The following is a 23,187-nucleotide window of genomic DNA, read 5'->3' as shown; positions in this document are numbered from 1 at the left end:
AATAAGAAATATGTTCTGAATTCAGGGCAAACTGATATTCATCTATATTTTTTATGTACTCATTGTCACATTGTCTGCATAAAGATAGTAAAAACATGCAACAAGTGGTTCATCGTGTCGACCATTGCATTGTCGAGTTGATAGAAACACATTGCAACATATCACCGAAGAGTATGGAACATACACAACCGTACAGTTGTGTGAATGTTCCCAAAGCGAACGTCTTATGAGACAGACATCGTAGAATGTATTTTTCTTTAGTAGGTATGTCTGCTTTATTGCACCGGTGTTTTTGCAGGTGTTGGGGAGATTTCTGAGAGTATAGATTGCGAAGCAAAATAAAAACGTCCAAAAACAAACGTTACATCATTTTATAATGTCGCGATTTACTCGAACCAGACTTCAACCAGCATTTGTGAGGAAGTGTTGATTTTACATTTCAAAGTGTTCTCAGTTGAATAAAATAATTGTTAGGGAGCTTTTGGATTTTGTGAAAGTGATAATACGCTTTCGATTGAAGTTGCACTACTAGGCTAAATTAGGAAACGTATTGAAAGTTGACCTTTAGAATGTAAGTACACTCTAATTATTCATCACTATTAAGTCCCGTCACCGTAATCTTATCAGATTATCAGATTTTTGGAAGGAATGCAATTGAAATATCACGAAGCAGCTAAAGAGAAGGGAGTTTATCTGGTATCGGCTTGCGGTTTCGATAGCATTCCTGCAGATATGGGAACGGTATTTCTGGAGCAACAGTTCGACGGGGTAGTCAACTCGGTGGAAAGCTATGTGATGTCCAGGATGAAGGGTCAACAGGAATTGGGGAGCATCCACTACGGGACGTGGGCTTCTGCTGTGCATGCAATCGCCAATATGAAAGAAGTTGGAGCGATTCGAAGGGAACTATTCAAAACGAAGATGCCGGAGGTGACACCCAAGTTGAAGGAAAGACCTGTATTTCATAAATCAAGTGGAAATAAATGGTCACTGCCCTTTATGGGAGCCGATCGATCCTGTGTTCTGCGGACCCAACGGTTCTTGTACGAAACCGAGGGGAAGAGACCATTGCAAATGAGAGCTTATATATCATTTGGGTATGCATGCTAAATCAAAATTGCTTATTGGCTCGAACAAATGAATTATGCTGCATTCGTTTTTTTTTTAGGGGACTTGTAGAAGTCATGGCCGTTTCCTTTATCGGGGCCATCTTCTGGCTGCTGGTGAAGACATCCGTCGGTCAAAATTTACTGCTCAATTATCCTCGGCTCTTCTCGTTAGGGTTGGTATCGCATGAAGGACCATCGGAAAGAGCTATGAACAATACAACCTTTACGATGCATTTCGAAGGACGTGGTTGGGAAGAAAAACTTGCTGAACCTAGTGATAATTACACGACTCCACCGAATAAGGTGATTCGGACCAAGGTTACAGGAACTAATCCTGGATATGGAGCGACTTGCGTAGCATTACTCCTATCGGCGAAGACCATTTTGAATGAAGCGGACAAAATGCCCGGAAAGTAAGTTGATGGTTAAATAATTCGATTCTATAACATTCCCCAGAAAACCATTCCCCTGAAAACTTTTCCCCAGAATTCCACTCGTTAGAATGTACCAATATAGTAATTGATTAGGTACCACTTTCAGATTTTGGGCAAATATTTCACGAGTTGTCTTTTCAAAAGCATTTTATAAGAGATGGTGTGAAAATTAAAACATCTTACCGCAAAATTGCATAGTATTCGCCGAAAATGGATATCGGTTTCTAAAACGTAAGAGTGACTTGTTGATGTTAATTACTAGCGAACAGTTGATTAAAAAACTGTACTAAATTGATTTACAACTTCTAACAACTGGTTTAACCTTTACGTTACCGACCTCTGACATGGCATTTTCAAACAGCTGCCATTTCGTCAATTTCCATTCGATTTTTTGAAACCACATTCAGTTGACTAGTTATTTGTCATAAGCGGACAATGCTGAATTCGTAATCATACCGGAGATATTCCGGGTTATACTCGGGTCACGAGGTTGCCAAATTTTGGAATTGTAATTTTTTTCTATTTATTGCCGTTACAGCACCGAAGTTGTTATATAAAACGTACGATAATGATCGATTGTCATCATTTATACATGATTTAAATTAGTGGACCGTTCAGGAACATCGTAGAAGCGATTCTGCCAGGGCCCCTTTGGGGACGTTTCCATTTCATGTCCAAAACATACCGTGCGACGTCTCAACCTTCATTAATTCAGGAGAACATGTCAGTAAAATAAGGAAAAACTCGGTACGAACAGAGGTGACCATTCTAGAGCTCCTGGTACAGGTTCACAAGGGCCTCTTTGGGGACATTTCCGTTTCATGTCCCAAACATACCCTGCAACATCTCAATCTTCGTTAATTCGAAAGGACATGTTAATCAAGGATAAATAAACTAAATGACAACAGATTTGGCCACTCCAGAGCACCTGATACAGGTACCGCCAGGTCCTCTTTGAGGACATTTCTGTTTTATGTAGGGTCGATGTACCAATAGCCGCATAGCTAAGAACAAATATTCGTATAAAATCTAAAAATAACGCTAGCGTCATTATTTTTACATCATCTGAAAGCTTTTTTATCTTGGTTTTGTGAGAAAAATATGAAAACTGCGAAAACTCATATGTTTGCATTTATTATCGCTTGTGCCACTATAGGAATACATGTGCCTATAGTAGCACTATTTCTAATTTCTGTTCCTATAGTAGCACTAGCATCACGGCGTTGGCAAAATACTAATCAAAACCGTATTTTTACAAAGCTTTTATATTTTTCCTTCAAAGTGTGGATCAAAAGCTTTCGTTTAATGTAAAAAAAGTACTTAATTCATTAATTATTTCGTATAATAAAAAATGGTTTCTCTCAGTAGTGCTACTATAGGAACAATAGGTTAACTATAGGCGCAAGGGAGCTCAAATTTTAAGCAAAACTAATTATTTCGATCATTTTTTGAACAAAATCGAGCTGTGTATCAATGGTACTTAGATAAATAGCTCCTGGCCTTCATGTCAAAAAATATTTTGAAAAGATTCATAGCAAAACGGCCGTAAAAAGCCACTAGTGCGACTATAGGGGACTGTCCACTAAGGGAACACTGACCCTACAAAACATGCCTTGCGACGTCTCAATCTTTATGAATCCGAGGGAACTCGGTGGTAAATGAAGAATCAGTTTATTATCAACTGATTTGGCTACTCCAGTTCCATTCGATAGAACATATCAATAAACGAAAAATAATTTCAGTTTCAAAGCACCTGGCACAGGTTCCTCCATAGCTTATCTGGTGAAATTTCCGCTTTATGTTCGAAAGATGCCTTCATATAACGAAAATGTCGCTAAATATGCCCTCCTGGAATATGCGCGATGTGTTCAGGAGTGGCAACATATGTTTATACAGAGCCTATTCCTTATTTATGGACATGTTCCGTCGAATTCACGAAGATTGCGACTTTGAGCAACATATTTTGACCATGAAGCTGAAATTTTTCCTAAGTAAACTTAGCGGAACTAGTACCAAATGCTTAGGAGTAACATCATTGGTTGATACCTAGTTAATTCTTCATTCATTGACATATTCATTCGAATTCACAAAGATTGAGACGTCACATGGCCTGTTTTGGACATAAAACAGAAATATCCCTCGTGAAGCCCTGGCGGAACCTGTTCTTGGAGCTCTGTAGTGGCCACTTTAGTTGAAATTATGCTTTTTATTCTTTTATTGACATGTTCTTTCGAATTCACAAAAATTGAGACGTCGCACGGCATGTTTGGACAAACCACTGAAATGTCCCTCGTGGAACTTGTGCCTGGAGCTCTGGAGTGACCACACCTGTTTTACCGAGTTTATTCTTCATTTATTGGCAAGGTTCGTTGAATTCACGAAGATTGAGATGTCGTACGGTATGTTTTGAACAAAAAAGAAAATGTCCGCAAAGAGGCCCTGGCGGAACCTGTGTGAGGTGCTCTGGAATGGCCAAATCTCTTGATATTTAATTCATTCTTCCTTCATTGACATATTCTTTCGAATCCACGAAGATGGAAATGTTGCACGGTATGTTTTGGACATAAAACGAGAATATCCCCAAAATCCGTGGGACTTGTGCCAGGAGCTCTAGAATGGCCACATCCAAATTGTACTCTTGCTGTATCTGTTCTTGTGAATACTTATAAGTTACGGTCGGAAGAGTATAAGAGAGTGACAAGCCACTAAGACCCACCTATTTGTCCTAGATGATGAGGAGGTCGAAGTGGAAAAATGGCTCAATCAGCATCTGAGGTTGGTTTCAACGCATGAGACAGTTTCTTTCCAAGTTCAAGAGTTTATCTTTCGATATCTAGGAGGGAAACGATTCCGAATCACTGGAGTAGCAGAACTCTTAAGTTCTAAAATAAGCTTTTTGTTTCAAGGAATCTAAATGTCTCATGCGATGAAACCTGTTCACAGTTTCAAAAAACGACTTTGAACCTTATAAGTAGAAGCAATAATTTGATACGCTAGAGTACCGATGCATGGTCAAAATCAGTATCATTTAACCAGCTTAGTGGCCGAACCTGATTAAGGGGTGCGCTTTTGAGAGTTTAATGGTGCCAAACTGTTTTCTCCAAAAGGTATAAATAGCGGTATCTTTTTCTAAAGAGGCTCTATGCAAAATGGTAAAGAATGATATTTGTATAAAAAACGACTACTTCATTATTTCTCAATAGTAATGGAGTAGAACGACATGCACTAAACAAAGGACACGGGTATACCACAAAAGATCAAAGAAAACTGGTCGCAGTGATTCATCCCGAACAAAAAAAAAAAAAAAATGGCCACATCTAATAATACCGAGTTTTTCTTCTTTTACTGACATGTTCTCCAGAATTCATGAAGATTGAGACGTCGCACGGTATGTTTTGAACATGAAACGCAAATGTCCCCAAAGGGGCTCTGGCGGTACCGACTACGGTGTTCCGGAACGGTCCACTAATTCAAATTATGCCTAAATGATGACAATCGATCATTATTTTCCGTTTCACAAAAAAACTTCGGCGTTGTAACTGTTATTTTGAAAAATCGTTTGGAATACTTCTTCTTACGTTGGATTTACATCCATGTTCTATGTATTATAGGAGTGCATTCATCATTTACGAGTGCCTGGCATCAAATTTGATTGAAATGTTAAGCATCAAAATATTATTTCTCATCCGATTATTTTCTCATTTTTCTCATTATTTTAACGAATTTCTGTAGAATTTTCTCAATCGATCGTAATACTCTCCTAGTTTCTGGAACTGCGGTCATCGATTCGAAATTTATCGTAATTCTAGATTTATCTTAGGAAGTACTGAGGTATCCACACATAAAGAATCAGTAATCACTTTATTTTCGAGTCCATGGCTTGCTTCATGATTTGACAAACCAAGTCTAAAAAAGAATAGTTCAAGCGTTTCTCGATGACTTGGCCAAATGCTGGATTGTTCCGAATACCGGTTCCCTGGTGAAAGTGGCCATTATAGTGTCACATCTGAAACCTGGTTTGTGACATATCAATCTTCATGAATTTGCAAATCAAATCCAAAAGCTGGTCAAAACGTATTTGTATGACTTTATCACATGCCGAATTGTTCCGGGTACCCTGTTCCCTGGAGGAAGTTGTGTTGGAAAATGTAGTGAAACCTAGCTGGTGACATCAAACTTTATATATTCCCAAATCAAGGCTAAATAATGATCATTCAAACGTTTTTGGATGACTTGGTAACATGGCAGGTTGTTTTGATATTCCCAAGGGGAGGGGATCATTATTTTGGCGGTTCTAATAGCTATCTTGCGACACATCAAAATTCATGCACATATTTCAAGTTGAAATTGGAAAAACAAATTGAAATTTCAAACTTTGTGAATTACAAATCAAGTCTAAAGATGAATAGTTCAAAAGATTTCGGATGACCTGGTCACATACTGGGTTATTCCGAATAACTGGTTCTTCAGTGCAAGTGGCGAATATGTTGGTGGATCTAAAACTTAATTAGCCAAATATTATGATTTTGCAAACCAAGTCCAAATAAAGATCGTGTGAAGATTTGTGTCATGAATTCTGAGTTGAATATTTACTTAGCAAAATAACCTTGAAATCACAGATGAGTCAACTGGAAGAATCGATATAGAAATTTATCACCTTTACTAAATCTCATAAACTCTCTAACTTAGTCATCCATTCTTTTTTCCCCTAACTCATACATTTTCTCACATACAGAAAACTTTGCTTTCCTTCGCAAACTATAAAAATGTTTTTCTTCACTTTCCCACATGTGGCTCCGTTTGACACATATCACTTGAGCCTTCAATATAGTCTCGAGGATATCCTCTACATTCGTTACAATCTATACGTAAGAACGATCATCTATAGCAGGCTCAGATCAGAATTGGTCATTGCTATTAGAGGGACTGTTATGCGTAAAAAATCACTAAAACCATTAAAATAAGTAATCGTTCGACCGAATGTTTAGATCCACATTTAAATTGTATTCTAATTCCACCATTTACAATTTAATACACTTTAACTGAATTGTATTGAACACTCACTTCAGACTACGAAATGTCTGTTTTTGGTGTAATGTATGATTAAACACCTTGAGTTTTGAAACGAGCTAGCTTCAAAACTGGTAGAAATATCGACTATGATATTGGTGGAATTCGGAGCTTAAAAGGCACAAGAGATGTTTCTAGATTGATAGCCGAAATAAGACTGATCAGCATACGGTAGGTTATTATGATCAAACCTTTTCGTGAAAAGGCTGCATCAGAAAGGACTATTATTGTCTCTTTTCAGATATGACATTTAACATACATATCATTCGGTAGGCATGTAACCTGTAAACCCGCAAAACTACGAGATAGTTTACTCAAAAATCGCAACAATATTTATTGCTAGCTTTTAATTGCACTCTTGCGTTCAACTTTTGATGAACCATTCACTCTTGCGACACTTTTCTTCAATCAAATCAAAACTTTCTTTTCCCAAATAACCCGGGTGGCATACCTCTGATATTTTTACCGGCCGAATTGGAATAAATCGGAAACGGAATCGAGATAAAACGTGGTAGCAAATACAAAAAACACAACCACCCACGCGCACAGCCTACTGCGACCTCCGATTGAAAAATCCTAGTAATTGTACACAAAGCTTGAAGATAATGCCTTGCCAAACCGCTCGGTCATGAAAGTGACGCGTAAAATAGCTCTACTTCTTTTATTTCACTGAACAAAAAAGTATACATATCGCATGCGGAGTTTTGCCATAATTGGGTTCTTATACACTATTTGCAGAGGCGCGTCCTCGTTCGAAATCATGGGTAGGACAAACGTTGGAAAATAGTTTGTGCACAGTGAAGCTGAGAAAAATTGTAACTCTGGACTGGAAATTTAAAGTTACTATATTTGAGGGGCTCAAACGAAAAGGGGTGTAAGTGACATTTTGGTCGATTTTGAGTTGAGTTGAGCAAATTCTACTGTTTCCAAGCGTTCTAACAATATTTTGAGGTGAATTTTTTGCGCAGCAGAAAAAAATAATTTCATTTTTAGAAGACTGGTTTGTTCCTTTTTGACTACAATACAATTTGTATAGAATTAAAAATAGCTGAATAAACTTCAAAGTAGATTTCCTTAAAACTAGGTTTGTGTCACTGATTCCCTTTTGCTTCAAACCTCCTCATTTTCATGGCATTACTTCAGATATTACTCCGGAAATTTCTAAAGGAGTTCATTAAGTGATTATTTCCAAAGGAATTTCTCCACGAATTTTCCTAGGGAATTTCTCCAAAAATTTTGCTTAGGATACCTCAAGATTTCAATCTGGATTTTCTCAAGGGAACTACAGAGATGCAATTTCTCCAGAGATTATTTAAAAACATCGCTGAGTTCCACCAAAAACTCTTTGAGAACAAAGCTTTAGCATTTTTTTCTTTTCAAACATTCTGGAATAAACCTTTGTGGATTTCCTCGGAAGAAATTTCAAAGATATTTTTTTTTTAAGATTTGAACTGAAAAATTCGGTTGAAGGATCAGTAAAACAGTATCTGAAGGAAATTTTAGGATAGTTTCCGAAAGGAAATCAAAGTAATACCTGAGGAAATAGTAATTCTAGAGAAAATCTTTTAAGCATCCTTTGAAAAATCGCTGGAAGAATTTCTGAAAGAATTGGTAGACAAATCTCTAAAAAATTTCTGGAGAGATCCCTGAAATTGATCGATTTAAAATCATTAAAATAATTCCTGAAGCTTTTCTTCGGGGCATCTGAGATGAAATTCTTGAAGAGCCTGTTGAACCCGTTATAATCTCTGAAGGTTTCTTTGGAGCTAGTACCATTTTGCATAAGGAGTCAATGCAAGCCGAATAAGTAAAACAGAGACGTGAGATACTATTTTGGCTAACATAGATTAGACCTTCCATTAGAAATAGAGACTTTCATTCAAACAGAGAGCAAGTTTTTAAAAAGAAACCTACTACCTGTGATGTTTTTAGGATCATTCATTGGATCAACTTTTGTTAACATTGCTTTTACAAGCACTGAGGTTGTTCTAATTTCTTCATCTATTTCTAGATAACAAATAAATCAACAGCGAAAAATCTGTGAATTCGCGTAGTTTTTTTCTTTGTACAAAAGTGATCCAGCTAATCGTAAAAATTTTCAGGAGAATCTGAAGATGCTTGAGAAATGTTTCATTGCACGGAAACTCCACCAATTCTGCAAAAAAAAAATCCTTCGAAAAACCATCATAACCAACTCTGAATATTTTAATGAATAATGCCAGGAAACGTCAGTAGAACTTTGATCAAATATTTTTTTCAAGAGTTTACTAAGAACTACTTCCAGAAATTTCTACGCCAATTCTGAATCAGCCAAGAACTTTAAAAGAGTGTGCTTTTAGAGTTCTATATGATTTTTTTTCTGAAATTCGTCAAAAGATTCATCAATGCTTTGATAAGAGTGATTCACGATCAGAAATCGCTAAAATCATCACACTCGTGCTGTGTACAAAGCGATGTGACTGGTATTAGATTGATTCATTACTTCCTTCAATAATCTTCTCATGCTTCTCAAGAATTACTTCTAGGAATGTTCACGACAATTTGTCCTAGAACATATACAGTGTTGACCGTAGATTTTTTCAGAAACCGGAACATTTGGAAATGCCATAGAGAATTGCTCCATTAGCTAACGATCAAAAACTATTCAGTTGATTTCCCAGGGTTTAAAGATTGTTGAATCTTGATTCAACGGAACTTCCAAAATCGTAATTCTCCGTACCGGAAATGAATGAAACACGTGATCCGATGAATGGGAGAATATAATTTTCCTATGAATGGTATTGAATACATACGAACTATTAGTTTGGCATTTCTACAATTTCATTTCTTTTATATAGTGCACCGCGAAGCCGGTGATGGAAACCCCTGTTCGATATATCCGAACTGATGGGGATTGCTTATGCTGTAGTTTCTTAATAGGGAATATTGCTTCTTCTACTCACGTTTAGTTCCTTTCGTGCAGTTCCTATTCGTAATTTGGGTGGATTTCAACTCGTATTTGGGTGCTGCTGCTGTATAATTTAGTAGTTAGTTTAGACAATCTATAGGTTTAGCAAACTCACTTCTCACCAATGCTCTTACGTAGGTAATCCAAGTAGATGCACGGTTGGTTTCTGCCTTGGAGTGATCTGGTTTTGTAATGCAATCTAATATAAATCCAATAATAAGCACATAATTCAACTAATCCTTGTTACATTTCCTTACCGGTACAATAGGATAATACAGTAATTGCCTATTATCGAAGCACATGCGAAGACCTGGTTTATAAAACACAATTTTAGTTGATGTAGGGTTGGTTTGAAGACATTCTGCTTACCTAATCTATGAATTTAACACACGCAGCTTATTTGGCACTTAAATAACTAATTTAGAACTTATTGTTTTACTAGGAATTCAATATTTTAGCAAAAGATTTCACGCTACCAATGACTTGCTATTAGCTTATGGAGATTTATCAATTTTTGCTTTCTATTACTATTCTCAGCTTCTTTATGTGTTTACATCTAGTTCGGTACTCACTGGGTGATAGCGAACACCCTTATCGGCATCCACTCACCGGTTGATGAGTCCCAATGATTAAGGTCTGGACGGAAGATGCGTGAATACTGCGTCAGCTAACACTCCCCCCAGGTATGCCAACTCTCAAGTTGGCTTACTTTTCGGCGCACCGTACGTCCAAAACCGCCAGCTTTGTAGCGGGGCGATCATACACTCCATTTGCCGTTCTCACAGTTGCCGACCGAACTTGTCCATCCATGCTGATCTTAGTTGCAATAATCTTTCCCATCGGCCAACAGTTGCGTGGCATCTTTGGGTCCACTATGATAACTACATCTCCGACAGAAATTGGTTTAGATCGTTTAAACCACTTTGTTCTCCGGGTGATCTCTGGAAGATAATCAGAGATCCAACGTCTCCAAAATTGGTTTGCCAGAATCTGTGATGTTGTCCAGTTCTGTCGAAGCGCTTCACCACTATCATCAAGATTACTGAGTGGCTTTGTTCCATTTGAAGAACCAAGTAAAAAGTGATTTGGTGTCAGCGCCGGGGCGGAGTCTTCGTCTATCGGAACGTGAGATAGCGGGCGTGAATTTATTATGTTCTCAACCTCTGCTAGCAAATTTCGGAGCACTTCGTCAGACAGCCTCCTCGAAGAACACACTACTTTTAGGTTGTTCTTGATGGTGCGTATCAACCGTTCCCAACTTCCGCCCATGTGCGGTGAGAGAGGCGGATTAAAAACCCACTCAATCCCACGATTGGCAAACTCTTTCATGAACTCGTCTTCGTTGATAGCTTCGCTCGTTTGCAGCAACTCTCGATTCGCGCCCACAAAGTTTGTTCCTCGGTCACTGTGGACTGTTTGGGGGGTTCCACGTCGTGCCATGAAATTTCGGAGCGCCATGATGCATGAACTCGAGCTGAGCGAATGTAATACTTCTACATGGATCGCTCGAACGGTCAAGCATGTAACCAGCATTCCCCAGCGTTTCTCCACTCGTCTTCCGACAACGACTTCGATCGGTCCGAAACAGTCGATGCCAACATGAGTGAACGGTCGTGTAAAAGCTGCTAAGCGGGAGGGTGGAAGGTCGGCCATGTATGGTGCTTGTGGTACCGCGTGCTGGTTTTTGCACATCTGGCAGTTACTACGCACTTGTTTGTAACAAGTACGTAGATGAGGAATACGGAATTTCTGCCGAATTTCATTAATCACCGTTTCATGATTGAGGTGATGGTATTTTCGGTGATAATGGTCTATGATCAGGCTAGTAGTGGGATGTTTTCTTGCGAGAATGATTGGGTTCTTGGCATCGTCCGTGGCGTAGTCGCAGGCAGCGATGCGGGTTCGCATCCGTAATATTCCGTTGCTATCCAACCATGGTGTTAGTTGATACAGTGTACTGGTTTTCGGAATGACCTCTGAAGATAGATCGGATGGCTTGCGAAGTAGCATTACTTCGTCGGGGTAAGATTCACTTTGAGCGAGTCGTATCAGTGTACGCTCGGACATGAATAACTCGTTGGCCGTAAGAGGACCTGTGGTAATCAAGCTTTCCATGCCTTTTTTACGACATTTTGAAGCAAATCGATGGACGTATGCGATGACCTTGCACAGTCTTTCCCATGTCGAGAAATTCGTGACGCAGATAACTGGTTCCGGCAAAACGTGGTGTAGCAGGAGTGAAGGACGCAGCTCATTTTCGGTGGTGCTTTTGCGATCTGGAGACTTTGGCCATTTATCTTCGGTGCACCAAAGGAATTCGGAGCCCTTGAACCACCTATCTTCGGATGACAACTCGGGTAGAGTATTCCACTTCGTAGCATCGTCAGCGGAGTTTAGTTTACCTGGAACCCATCGCCATTCATGTGCTTCAGAAATTTCGAGGACTTCACTTATTCTATGGCCTACATATTGGCTATAGCGACGGTGGTCAGAGTTGATCCAGCAGAGGACATCCCTAGAATCGGACCAAAACAGCTTTCTGTGAATCTCGATGGTCAGAGAGGCTTCGACGGATCGTGCTAGACGGGCACCAATCACAGCAGCTTCGAGTTCCAGTCTTGGTATAGATATGAACTTGAGTGGAGCAACTCTGGTTTTCGCCGAAACGATGGAGCAGCGAATAGATTCGTGTTTGACAAAACGTAGATAACATACTGCGGATATTCCGTTCTCGCTGGCATCCACCATGGTATGGAGCTGGACTTCGTCGGTTTCGTTCATAAGGTCCTGAGAGTTGTAGCATCGTGGAATGCGCACTTGTTCCACACGTGGAAGCACTTTTAACCAGACTAGCCATTTATCGTATGCTTCACTATCAATTTCTTCATCCCATTGTACACCGGACCTCCAGATCTGTTGAAGCAGAATCTTTAGGTATGACAGGAAGTTGGAAATCAATCCCAGCGGATCAAAAATTGTCATCAATACCCTAAGAACTTCCCGCTTCGTTGGCCGCCGTTGACCTCCTAATAGAGCTGGATCGTAGCGGTTCCATCCAACCTTATAGGTGAAAATGTCTTCTCTCGTGTTCCACCACATGCCCAACACCTTTTCAGTGGCCAGCTCAGAGAACAGGTCCAAAGATTTTTCATTGGTATCCTCTCCTTGTAGCGCTGTCTTAACTTTTCGCGAGTTGCTGATCCAGTTCCGGATCTCAAAACCACCCTGTTCGTGGACGTACTTCACGTTCTTAGCTAACTCTATGGCCTGCTCTTCCGTATCTACGCTAACGAGCATGTCGTCGACGTAATGACATTTTGTGATGGCATGATGTGCAGATAGATATTCGTTTGCAAACCGCTCGGCGTTAGTGTTCTTCACGAACTGTGCAGTGCTGGGAGAGCAACATGCTCCGAACGTCATTACTTGCATAGCATATACTTCGGCTTCACCACGATCATTCATCCAGTAGAAACACTGACTCAACTGGTCTTCTGCTCGAATCAGCACTTGATGAAACATCTCACGAATATCACCGGTTAGTCCGATACGGCGTTCTCGGAATCGAAGCAGGATCGTGAAAAGGGAACAAAGTAGGTCCGGTCCTTTTAAAAGCGCAGAGTTGAGGGACGTACCGTAAGCGCTTGCTGCTGCGTCCCATACTAAACGTACTTTTCCAGGCTTATTTGGATTTGTTACGGGAAATACTGGTAAATACCATCCGTTTTTTCAGACATTGAAATCGGCGCAATGCCATAGATCGGCTATCCGGCAGACGTGTATCGTCGTAACGCCATAGCAAACCGGATTCGTAACGGTCATCCTTACGATTGGTAAGAGACTGAAGCATTGACAGGGCACGCTGATCTTCGACGGGTAGGAGCAGTTTATCGGATTTCGTTACACCAAGGCTATCGAGCGAAAAGTAGTTTTTCATTGCCTGGTGAAGATCATCATCTGAAGAAGTGTTACACTGACAGACGTGAAAGCTGTAGTAGTTCAAACTTGCTCCACGTCCAGATCCTCCTCCGCAGATGGTCCATCCAAGTCGAGACTTAACGGCAATCGGCTGTCCGAATTCTCCCTCACGGTTTTTCATGACGAGGCCAAGATGGGCATGCTTTGTTCCTATGAGAATACGCGGTCGAACATCACGGTACGAATCAATGGGCAAACCACGAAGGTGCGGATACTTTTCCGACAATTGAGCCATGTCCAAAGATTGTTGAGGCAACATCAGATCCTTCACTGTTCGTACGTCGTTCAGATCGAATCGTTGACTTCCTTCTCTGATTCCGGAAATTTGAAGATTGTAAGCTCTAGAGTTAGGTTCACATCGTTCAGTTCCTCCAGTCCATCGGAGACATAATGGACGTTCGGCACCATCCAACTCAAGTTTATCAGCGAGGTCTTGATCGAGTAAAGTAAGTTCTGAACCCTCATCCAGGAAAGCGTAAGTCTCCACTAAGTCCGTTTGACCATACAAAATTACAGGAAGGTATCGAAACAGAACGGAACAGGTAGCTGTCTGATGACTATTGCAGCCAGATGAACTAGGAAGGGGTGAATTAGGTGGTGAGCTTTCGTAACTGGTGGAGGCTGTTGGGTTTTGGGACTTTTCTTTTAAGTCGTTGTGCAACAACTCGTGATGTCGAAAGGTACATCCGTTTTTGCCGCACGGCTTGGCATTACAGCTTCCTTTGTGCATCCGTAGACAGGTGCGGCAGAATCCAAATTCCCTTATAGCGGCCCATCTTGAATCCCTGCAAAGCTCCAAGAAGCGCTTACACTTGTCAGCAGACCTACAGCTCTCTTTACAAATTGGGCAAACTTGCTTCATCTGCACCGGCTTTCCTGCAGAGTATTCCTTCGGAGAAACCTTTTCGTTTTCTTCAGATAAAGATGAATCTGAATGTGTATTGAGGTACGCGTTCCCTTTCTTAGGTCCACGTGCGTCGGTTCGAGAAGACTTTTCGGGTTGCGCTGATGATGCAAAGGTGACGACGCTCGCCGCTTCCGCTAGAGAGTAGATCCACGTACTGAAGGTCGCTAAGGTGACCGTCGGCACCGTTAGACGGTGCTGCGCCCAACTGAGTTTGAGCGAAGGGGGTAGCTTGCTGACTAGCTGATGAAGTAGAGAGATGTTGTACATATACTCCTGCATTCCGCAGGCATCTACTGTAGCGCAGAAGTTTTGCACATGTACAGCAAATTCGACTAATGACTCCAGCTTTTCTTCTCGAATCGAAGGTAGAGAACTAATTTTCCCGATTAGAGATTGAATAATAACTTCGGGTTGTCCAAACAGCATTTTCAGGGTTCCGAGAATACCGGCTACATTCCTAGGGAACATGAGGCGGCTCTTTACGGCTTCATAGGCCTTGCCTCTTAAACTCTTTTGCAGTCGAACAAGGTTTTCCTCTTCAGTGAATCCGCACATCATAGTCGTACGATTAAACATTGATAGAAAGATTGGCCATTCTTCCGGGTTACCAGTAAACGTTGGTAAATCTCTCGGAACTGCTTGTCTAGCTGCCACTTGAGAGCGAGAAAGTTGACATTCGTCCTGATACTCTTCTCGATATGTTCCTTGGGAAGCACAGATGCTTCCCCGATAGTTTTGATGATTGACACCGGTAGAACACGCCGGTGGCGCCAAATTCGGCCCTTCGAAGGATGTAGAGTTGAATGGCTGCGACGCTGGTGCCGGCGCGGAATTCATTTGAGCTGGATCTCTAGTCGGTGGCGCGAATTGGCTTACTTGTGTTGCCAGAAAGCCCTGATTGCTGGTGAATCTGGAGTGAAACAGTTGCTCTGCTGAACGGGACTGCTGTTTCGGTTGCTCTGCTGAACGGGACTGCTGTTGGTTGAACTGTTGGACAGTCGGCACCTTATTGACAGAATTAGTCTGGGCAGTTGATTCGAATCGAATTCGATGTTGTCCGAATTGTCCAGACGATTGAGCTGGTACCAAGCTGGTCGTGGGAACCTGTAGATTCTCGATGCGAAGCCCATTTGCTTCTGGTTCAGTCTGCTGCACTTGACTAGCCTTCTGTACCCAATCGTTGACACGACTTGATGTTGAGCTGTGGCTCCTCGAACTCCTATCACTAACGACTTCTTCCAGAAGACGGTACTTCTTGTCAAGAAACTCTCGATATTCCTGCGCCGCTCTTTCTTCAGCAGCACGACGACGTTCTTCTTGCTGTTTCTGAAACTGTCGTTCTTCTTCCAGTCGCATCAACTGCAGTTTCGCACGCTGCACGGCTGATCTTTGTGATGAGGAAACGGAAATGTCAGAAAGTGCCTTTGCTGCTTCTCGATTCACAGAACCAACACCTAGACAATCGTCGGCTGGAAATACCGACTGTTGCTTCTCTTGATCCATCTTTGTAAGATCGGCTGGTCTACCCTCAGCATGCACTACCGAGGCTGGCTTTTGGGGACACGACGGAGCAATCACTGGATTGATGCGGGTGCTTGTTGCGATGTTTCCGACCGGTTGATCTCCGACCGGCTGGCTCCTAGTCGACCTACGATCTAGGTTCTGGTTCCTCTGTATGGTACTGTCTTCCAAAGCTGTCTTAGTTCGCTGGATCCATTTCGCGGTGACGCAGTTAGTGCAACTCCAGCTCTTGTCAGCAACTTCTTCCGATACTCCCACACACGAGAAATGAAACCATCCATCGCATTTATCGCATTGAACCATCTCTTCGGTGTCCGCTCCTTCGCACGTCTTACACGTATGTCCTTCCACAGTTTCCTCTATGATCACCACTTCAGGATTACCACCATCACCACCACTATCACATTGATCACCAGTCACTGGCTGAACCTTCTTTGCACCCTTATCCCCCTTCGCACCTGACTTAAGGTAACCGCGAGTAGGCATTACTCTCGTTTCGTTCAATAAACGAAAATTATATGCTGTTGAATTTTGATTCAACGGAACTTCCAAAATCGTAATTCTCCGTACCGGAAATGAATGAAACACGTGATCCGATGAATGGGAGAATATAATTTTCCTATGAATGGTATTGAATACATACGAACTATTAGTTTGGCATTTCTACAATTTCATTTCTTTTATATAGTGCACCGCGAAGCCGGTGATGGAAACCCCTGTTCGATATATCCGAACTGATGGGGATTGCTTATGCTGTAGTTTCTTAATAGGGAATATTGCTTCTTCTACTCACGTTTAGTTCCTTTCGTGCAGTTCCTATTCGTAATTTGGGTGGATTTCAACTCGTATTTGGGTGCTGCTGCTGTATAATTTAGTAGTTAGTTTAGACAATCTATAGGTTTAGCAAACTCACTTCTCACCAATGCTCTTACGTAGGTAATCCAAGTAGATGCACGGTTGGTTTCTGCCTTGGAGTGATCTGGTTTTGTAATGCAATCTAATATAAATCCAATAATAAGCACATAATTCAACTAATCCTTGTTACATTTCCTTACCGGTACAATAGGATAATACAGTAATTGCCTATTATCGAAGCACATGCGAAGACCTGGTTTATAAAACACAATTTTAGTTGATGTAGGGTTGGTTTGAAGACATTCTGCTTACCTAATCTATGAATTTAACACACGCAGCTTATTTGGCACTTAAATAACTAATTTAGAACTTATTGTTTTACTAGGAATTCAATATTTGAGCAAAAGATTTCACGCTACCAATGACTTGCTATTAGCTTATGGAGATTTATCAATTTTTGCTTTCTATTACTATTCTCAGCTTCTTTATGTGTTTACATCTAGTTCGGTACTCACTGGGTGATAGCGAACACCCTTATCGGCATCCACTCACCGGTTGATGAGTCCCAATGATTAAGGTCTGGACGGAAGATGCGTGAATACTGCGTCAGCTAACAAAGATATTCTCAATCGTTCTTCTCAAGATCCAGAATATTTGGGGATCATGCACAAATTAAGTCATGCTTTACTAGGCGTTAGAATACCATTATCGTGTCTTCTATCATCCATAAGAATAAATACGTTGATCTAGTATATTTAACAGATGATAAATAGTTTAATTTGCTTCTCAAGCTTTCTGCTGATGTTGTTTCTTTTTTTTTAGAGAATCGTGGGTAGGACAATCCTTTGACTGTCCTACCCAGGCGTTTTTGTGCGTAGTACATGTCCTACCTGTCCTACCCACTTCCCGCGCCACTGACTATTTGTACTAGTTATCGCCATAGTGGAAATAACACGATTTCCAACTTAAAACGTCAAATTTGATAGCTCACCAGCTAAAATTGTTCATTTGTTCTAACTATGCAACATACATTCATCGATTGCAGCAGTTTTACCGGATGAAAACATACATTTTGTAATGAGTGTTCTCAAGTAAGCTGCTAAGAAGGTGGCATATGTGTGAGGCATGATTTTTAAATGTTCATTTTTCGAAGTACCATACGAATATTCTTATCAAGTTCTAGTTATCACCAAAAACAAATATTTTTATCATTTCTGTGATTATTAGCCCACAGACAAACAGACGTCACACTCTCAGCATTGTGCATCGATCACCTTTTTAACGGTCGCTTCAAAAATATGGTAGGTGGCCAATCCGCCACCTCCAGCGCTCGCATCGTTTTTGTTCGCGTTTGACGTTTACACACTACCGCCATCTGTTGGCCTGTCGGCCAAACACACTAATTCTAGCATTGGGCGTACATGTCCTCGTGACTATGATTTAAATCGAGATTTGTTCTAAGTGTTACGTCTGTTTGTCTGTGATTAGCCGTTATATGCGATTCTATACGTTTGGCGGGTTGTGTATTTATAGCTTTTTAGGAAACGGTGCATTCTGGGGATTGGTTTTAGGGGAATAAGTATACTAGAACGGTTTTCTTGGAATGTCACAATCAAATAATTCAAAAACTTTAATTAATATTTGCTTATGTAATTTCAGTGGAGGATTCCTTACTCCTGGCGCAGCGTTTGGCAAGACCAATTTGATTTCCGAGCTGTGTAATAACGGATTTACATTCGAAGTAGTATCAAAAGCAAAACTGTGAAACATTCCATAGCCCTATTATAATTCCCTAGCATAAGACATAACCATATTAGTAAATGTATGGAAACAATTTCATTAGTTTTACTGTCCTTGCATGATGCACGTTGACCTGAAGAAGAAATTCGAAACAATCCTCTATCTGACCTATAAACATACAGTCACGCTATTGCACATGCCAAATACATGCCCATTCATTACAAGATGTTCAACCAACACCCCCGAAAACGTGACTCCCACCTTGAGGTTAACGACTTCCTATCCTTAAACTAAAGCATCCTCTTGTTTAGAAGAAAGCCAAAGTACCTAATTGAAAAATGATAACAATCATCTTTAAGGCCGCACGGGACGTCATCATAATCACCCTATCCATTTCAAAAAGCAAATCCCAAGAACCACTCCATACATCGATGCGAAAATGTATCACTATGATTCTATATATGTAGTGCACAACCTGATAAATTTTCAGCTTCATCGGTTCACTAAAACTCGAGATTTGCTTCCACGAAGTTTTGATGATTATTGTTAGAGTGAGACGAAAGATAGGGAAAATAACACGGTCTCCCGTGTCCCCTTAATGGTACACAGGCCAGCCCACCGACCGCCCCGTGCCGTGCTGCGCCAGTACACTTAATTAGCGTCGAAAATTTTCCCCATTACGCTATGGATAGCCGTTTCCGAGCACATGGCATACTCGTACTATCTATATGGCGCCGAAAGGATAACGGAATGGACAAACACTTTACGTTGCCTGTGTGTTTTGCTTTTTGTCGAGAGATACAATCTGATTTTTCACTTTCGTTTACACTACGGAACGTGAGAAAAATGTCGGGCATGCGTGGTTGGGAGAAGGATTTCACTTGAAGTCCAAAAGATCCGTAACGGATGGACCCCTCTGACTAGGTATATTATATTTTTTCCTAAAAAATGAATTGCGATAATTTCAATCTGTTGGGAACAACGGCATAGATTGTAGTAATCGACTAAATTGTTCCAGAGAAGTTCGGAGTGCCTGTAGGTATTTTAACTACGCATATAATGTTGTTTCTTAATGGGCCTTCCTTAGTGTGGTTAAGATCCGCGGCTACAAAGCAAAGCCATGCTGATGGTGTCTGTGTTCGATTCGACTTTGGCAAAGAAAACTCTCAGTAGATAACTGTGGAAGTGCTGAGAAAGAGGCTTTGCCCCAGTGAGGATGTAATGCCAATAAGAAGAAGAACAAGATGTAAAGTTTCTTCGACCGCCATTATAATTAATAAGGTACCGTGGGGCAAGTGGGTAATGGATTTCGCATAGTTGGGACTCTTCAAATTCTAGAGACCCCAAATTAAAACAAATAAGGTCGTGTGTATTTTTTGGCTTGACTCTCACCAAATATAAGCAGTAAACTGAAATTGATTTTTATGTAAAATTGAAGATAAAAGTACAGAATTTTTTTTTGAAAAACCTCTTCTTATTTTTCACTTGCCCCACAGGTGGGCCATGTGAAAAGTTTATCGTTTTGACCAATAAATTCAAAAACTAACAATTACATTCACAATTTCCATTACCTTTAACATTTGTTAAGGCGTCCCAATGAACAACAAAATAAGTAATATGTAAACAAAGAAAATTTTATTCTTGTTACTTGAATTTTCTTCTGTTCAGTTATGCTTGTTGAAATGATTCGACAACATTATAATTGCAACATATACAATGATATTTCTTACATCATGGGACAGCAATTGCATTTCTGATCTCTAGAATTTCCACCGTTCATTATTTGTTTTTAAGAAAATAGGATATGACGTCGGATAACTCTTCAAGAGAAATCAAACGAAATCCTTCAATAAAGTATTTAGAAACTTTTTTATGTGGATACACCTATACCCCATTTTTTATGTTTTGAACTAGCTTAACATAGACATTCCACGAGATTTCCGTGCGTTCTCTTATATTGGAACTTTTCAATCAACATCTTCCTTTTAATCGGCTTTCCGAAGTAAACATATTAATATCGTATTATTTGGCAACCTTTTTTAGAGAAGTTTCATGATTTGGCCATGATAATAGCATTTAACGCTTTGAGTATAGTGTTTCTTGAATTATCAGCACGTTCTGTTGTTCTATGATAATTGCGAACCTTCTATACTTATAGCTACCTATAGAGAAAACACAAATTCAATCTCTAATGAGAAACTTTTCACTTGCCCCACGTGATTAGAAAATTGACAGTGTTTCTATTTAGTTATTTTTAGGTCTATGTCAAATTACTTCTAAAACTTTTTTTATTGCAGTTTAAAACTGGCAGAGGGGACAACTTAGAAGTGGTACAGAAAATTATTTTCCGCATATTTTTTCTACAGAAAATATTAAAATAAGATTGCACGCCGCCAACTTGTTACGGGGTTATAGTTGACAGGTTAACAATATTTCGGTCCATTATGCAATAATGGCTGAAAAATCTCAGAAATCTCTTGCCTATCGTAATGACCTCAAAGATTTACGCATGAGTTTAAAACATTAATTCACATATTCAGTAAAATATTCCAATTATTTTTACTTACCCCATTTACCCACTTGCCCCGCGCTATCTTACACAAATTTTTCTATTAAATTTCATTCAAATCGGCTTAAAATCTGTGTTTTAAAGTTTTTGCGGTTTTGAACAGTCTTTTGTATTGAAAATGAACAGAAAATAACAAATTCACAAAAAATGTATAGTTCCGAAAAGTAAATGACCGAGCATGAGGTAATTTTTGGTTGTATTTACTTGGGTCATCCCAACGTTTAATCGGAAACTCAACAAAAATGCCTCGTGCTGCGAACCAGGCGAATTTAGGATAGTTGAAAGGTGGAATCAGTAGTTCGATAAACATGATGAAAAAAAAACTACAACATCTACATCTACAACAGTTTCATTCAAAAAAAAAAAAAACAGTTCAGGGGACGACGAAAACCAATCAGCTTCCACTTCGAAGGAGGTTAAGAATACCATTCAATTGCTTAAGAATAATATGGTTTCGAAGCTGAACTCACCAAAATGGACTCAGATAAGCTGTTCATTTTTCACGAGCTTGCCCAACTCTACGCTTCGCATGGCTGACGCCACTGAAGTTTTCAGCATATTTTAGAGATTTAAACGACACATAACAAATGATTTAAAATTTGTCCGATGTAGGTATCTGGATGAGGGTTAGATCCCCCCCCCCACAAACTCAGGAAAGTCAATAACGGCACCGGTCACATCTTTAGGTCAGCGAGGAAGGGATGCAATGTTCGTGAGACGTCCAATGCTACTAGAGACCGAGTTCATCTCCATGGTTTTCACAGGAAGTAGTTTAGTTAGAGGGAGGTTTCAAATTCTTAATGATCAGGATTCGACTTGGTAAGTGATTCAATTAAAGTGGCCTCAATCTAAAAAGTTATCGATCAGTGCGTTGGCATTTGAAATCTCGAACGATTCAAGGTTATTTTTTAGTAATTGGGACAAATAAATAAAATAATAGGTTCGTGTAACTTATTTTATTTATAAAACTGAAATATGGACTTTTGCCGACACTTACAATGGCGAACCATGCATAGATTGTTTAACTATTGAGTAAGAGTAACATTACGACAATACAAATTTGTGTTATCAACAGCATGAAACGAGCGCACCAGTTGGCTTTTGCTAGCCGAATACTTCAAATGCAAAGCTCATCGTTAATAGGCTTGTGCGTTCGCAATACTAAAACACTTCATTAATTCTTATACTATTATTCTGCTTAGTGGACATACTTTTTATGAGATATCCTTAAGATATTTCTTTAGTCAGTACTCCTAGTAATTTTTCTGGACCTCTATCTTAAATTTTCCACGAATTCCATCAAGGATTCTACCATCGATCCTGTGAAATTTCTCTGGAGATTACTTATGTAAATCATACAAGAATATTATCAATTTTTTTTTTTCAGAGTAATCTCGGAACAATATTTTTAAAATTCTTTCAGTACTTCCCGCATTTCCTACAAAAATTCTTCATGGCATGTCTCTAGTATCTTTTTTTTTAAGACACTGACACGTTAATGCTTCCAGTTTACGATTATGTCCTTTGAAGGAAGCACCACACTAGACAACGGACTAGCATGCAACGCACAGTCGAAATACATTCCTGACGAAAAGTTTTCCGGACTGAAGCGGGAATCGAACCCACACTCCTCAGCACGATGCGGCCAAATGCCTTGGTGACACTAACCGCACGGCCACGAAGCCGACCACCATTTTTATGATTAGCAATGTAGGTAGCCGAGTCCTATTCTTGGCATTTTTTATTCACTTCGGCAGTGGGGTTTTTTGAAAGCTACAGAGTTTATATTTGACCACAATATGCGTCGTATTGAGGCGCTTCTTATGCAAAATTTCAGACAATTCGACCGAAAAAAAAACTCCCCATGCCAAAGTGAATCATGAAAGTGCCCAAGTGGTTCTGCACCCTATATTGTAATCTCTTCTAGTATAAGTTGATAGAGATGATTCAGAATTTTATCTAAAGATTTCTACGGTCCTATAACACTTCTCCGTATACCATTACCCCGAAAACCATTACCCCGAATGCAACGTTACCCCGAATGACACATTACCCCG

At 40.0% G+C, this 23,187-nt stretch overlaps 1 protein-coding gene across 2 annotated transcripts; it reads left to right on the top strand.

Annotated features, from left to right (window-relative positions):
* Positions 1-276: 276 nt before the first annotated feature.
* LOC5576350 (saccharopine dehydrogenase-like oxidoreductase) lies at positions 277-18,655 on the top strand. 2 transcript variants are annotated; one of them, XM_021837618.1, is made up of 4 exons: positions 277-571; positions 628-1,097; positions 1,169-1,522; positions 18,481-18,655. In XM_021837618.1, exons 2-4 carry the CDS (start codon positions 649-651, stop codon positions 18,584-18,586), a joined length of 909 nt encoding a protein of 302 aa, XP_021693310.1. In that variant the 5' UTR covers positions 277-571; positions 628-648; the 3' UTR covers positions 18,587-18,655. The 2 variants fall into 2 exon arrangements, with proteins under 2 accessions (XP_021693310.1, XP_021693311.1); XM_021837619.1 differs by having other exon boundaries at positions 636-1,097; positions 18,481-18,624.
* Positions 18,656-23,187: the final 4,532 nt, after the last annotated feature.

The sequence above is a fragment of the Aedes aegypti genome, chromosome 1 (genome assembly GCF_002204515.2).
Source record: "Aedes aegypti strain LVP_AGWG chromosome 1, AaegL5.0 Primary Assembly, whole genome shotgun sequence".
Classification (NCBI taxonomy): domain Eukaryota; kingdom Metazoa; phylum Arthropoda; class Insecta; order Diptera; family Culicidae; genus Aedes; species Aedes aegypti.
Note: the sequence above shows the minus strand (reverse complement) of the source record. Positions and strands in the feature narration are given on the sequence as shown.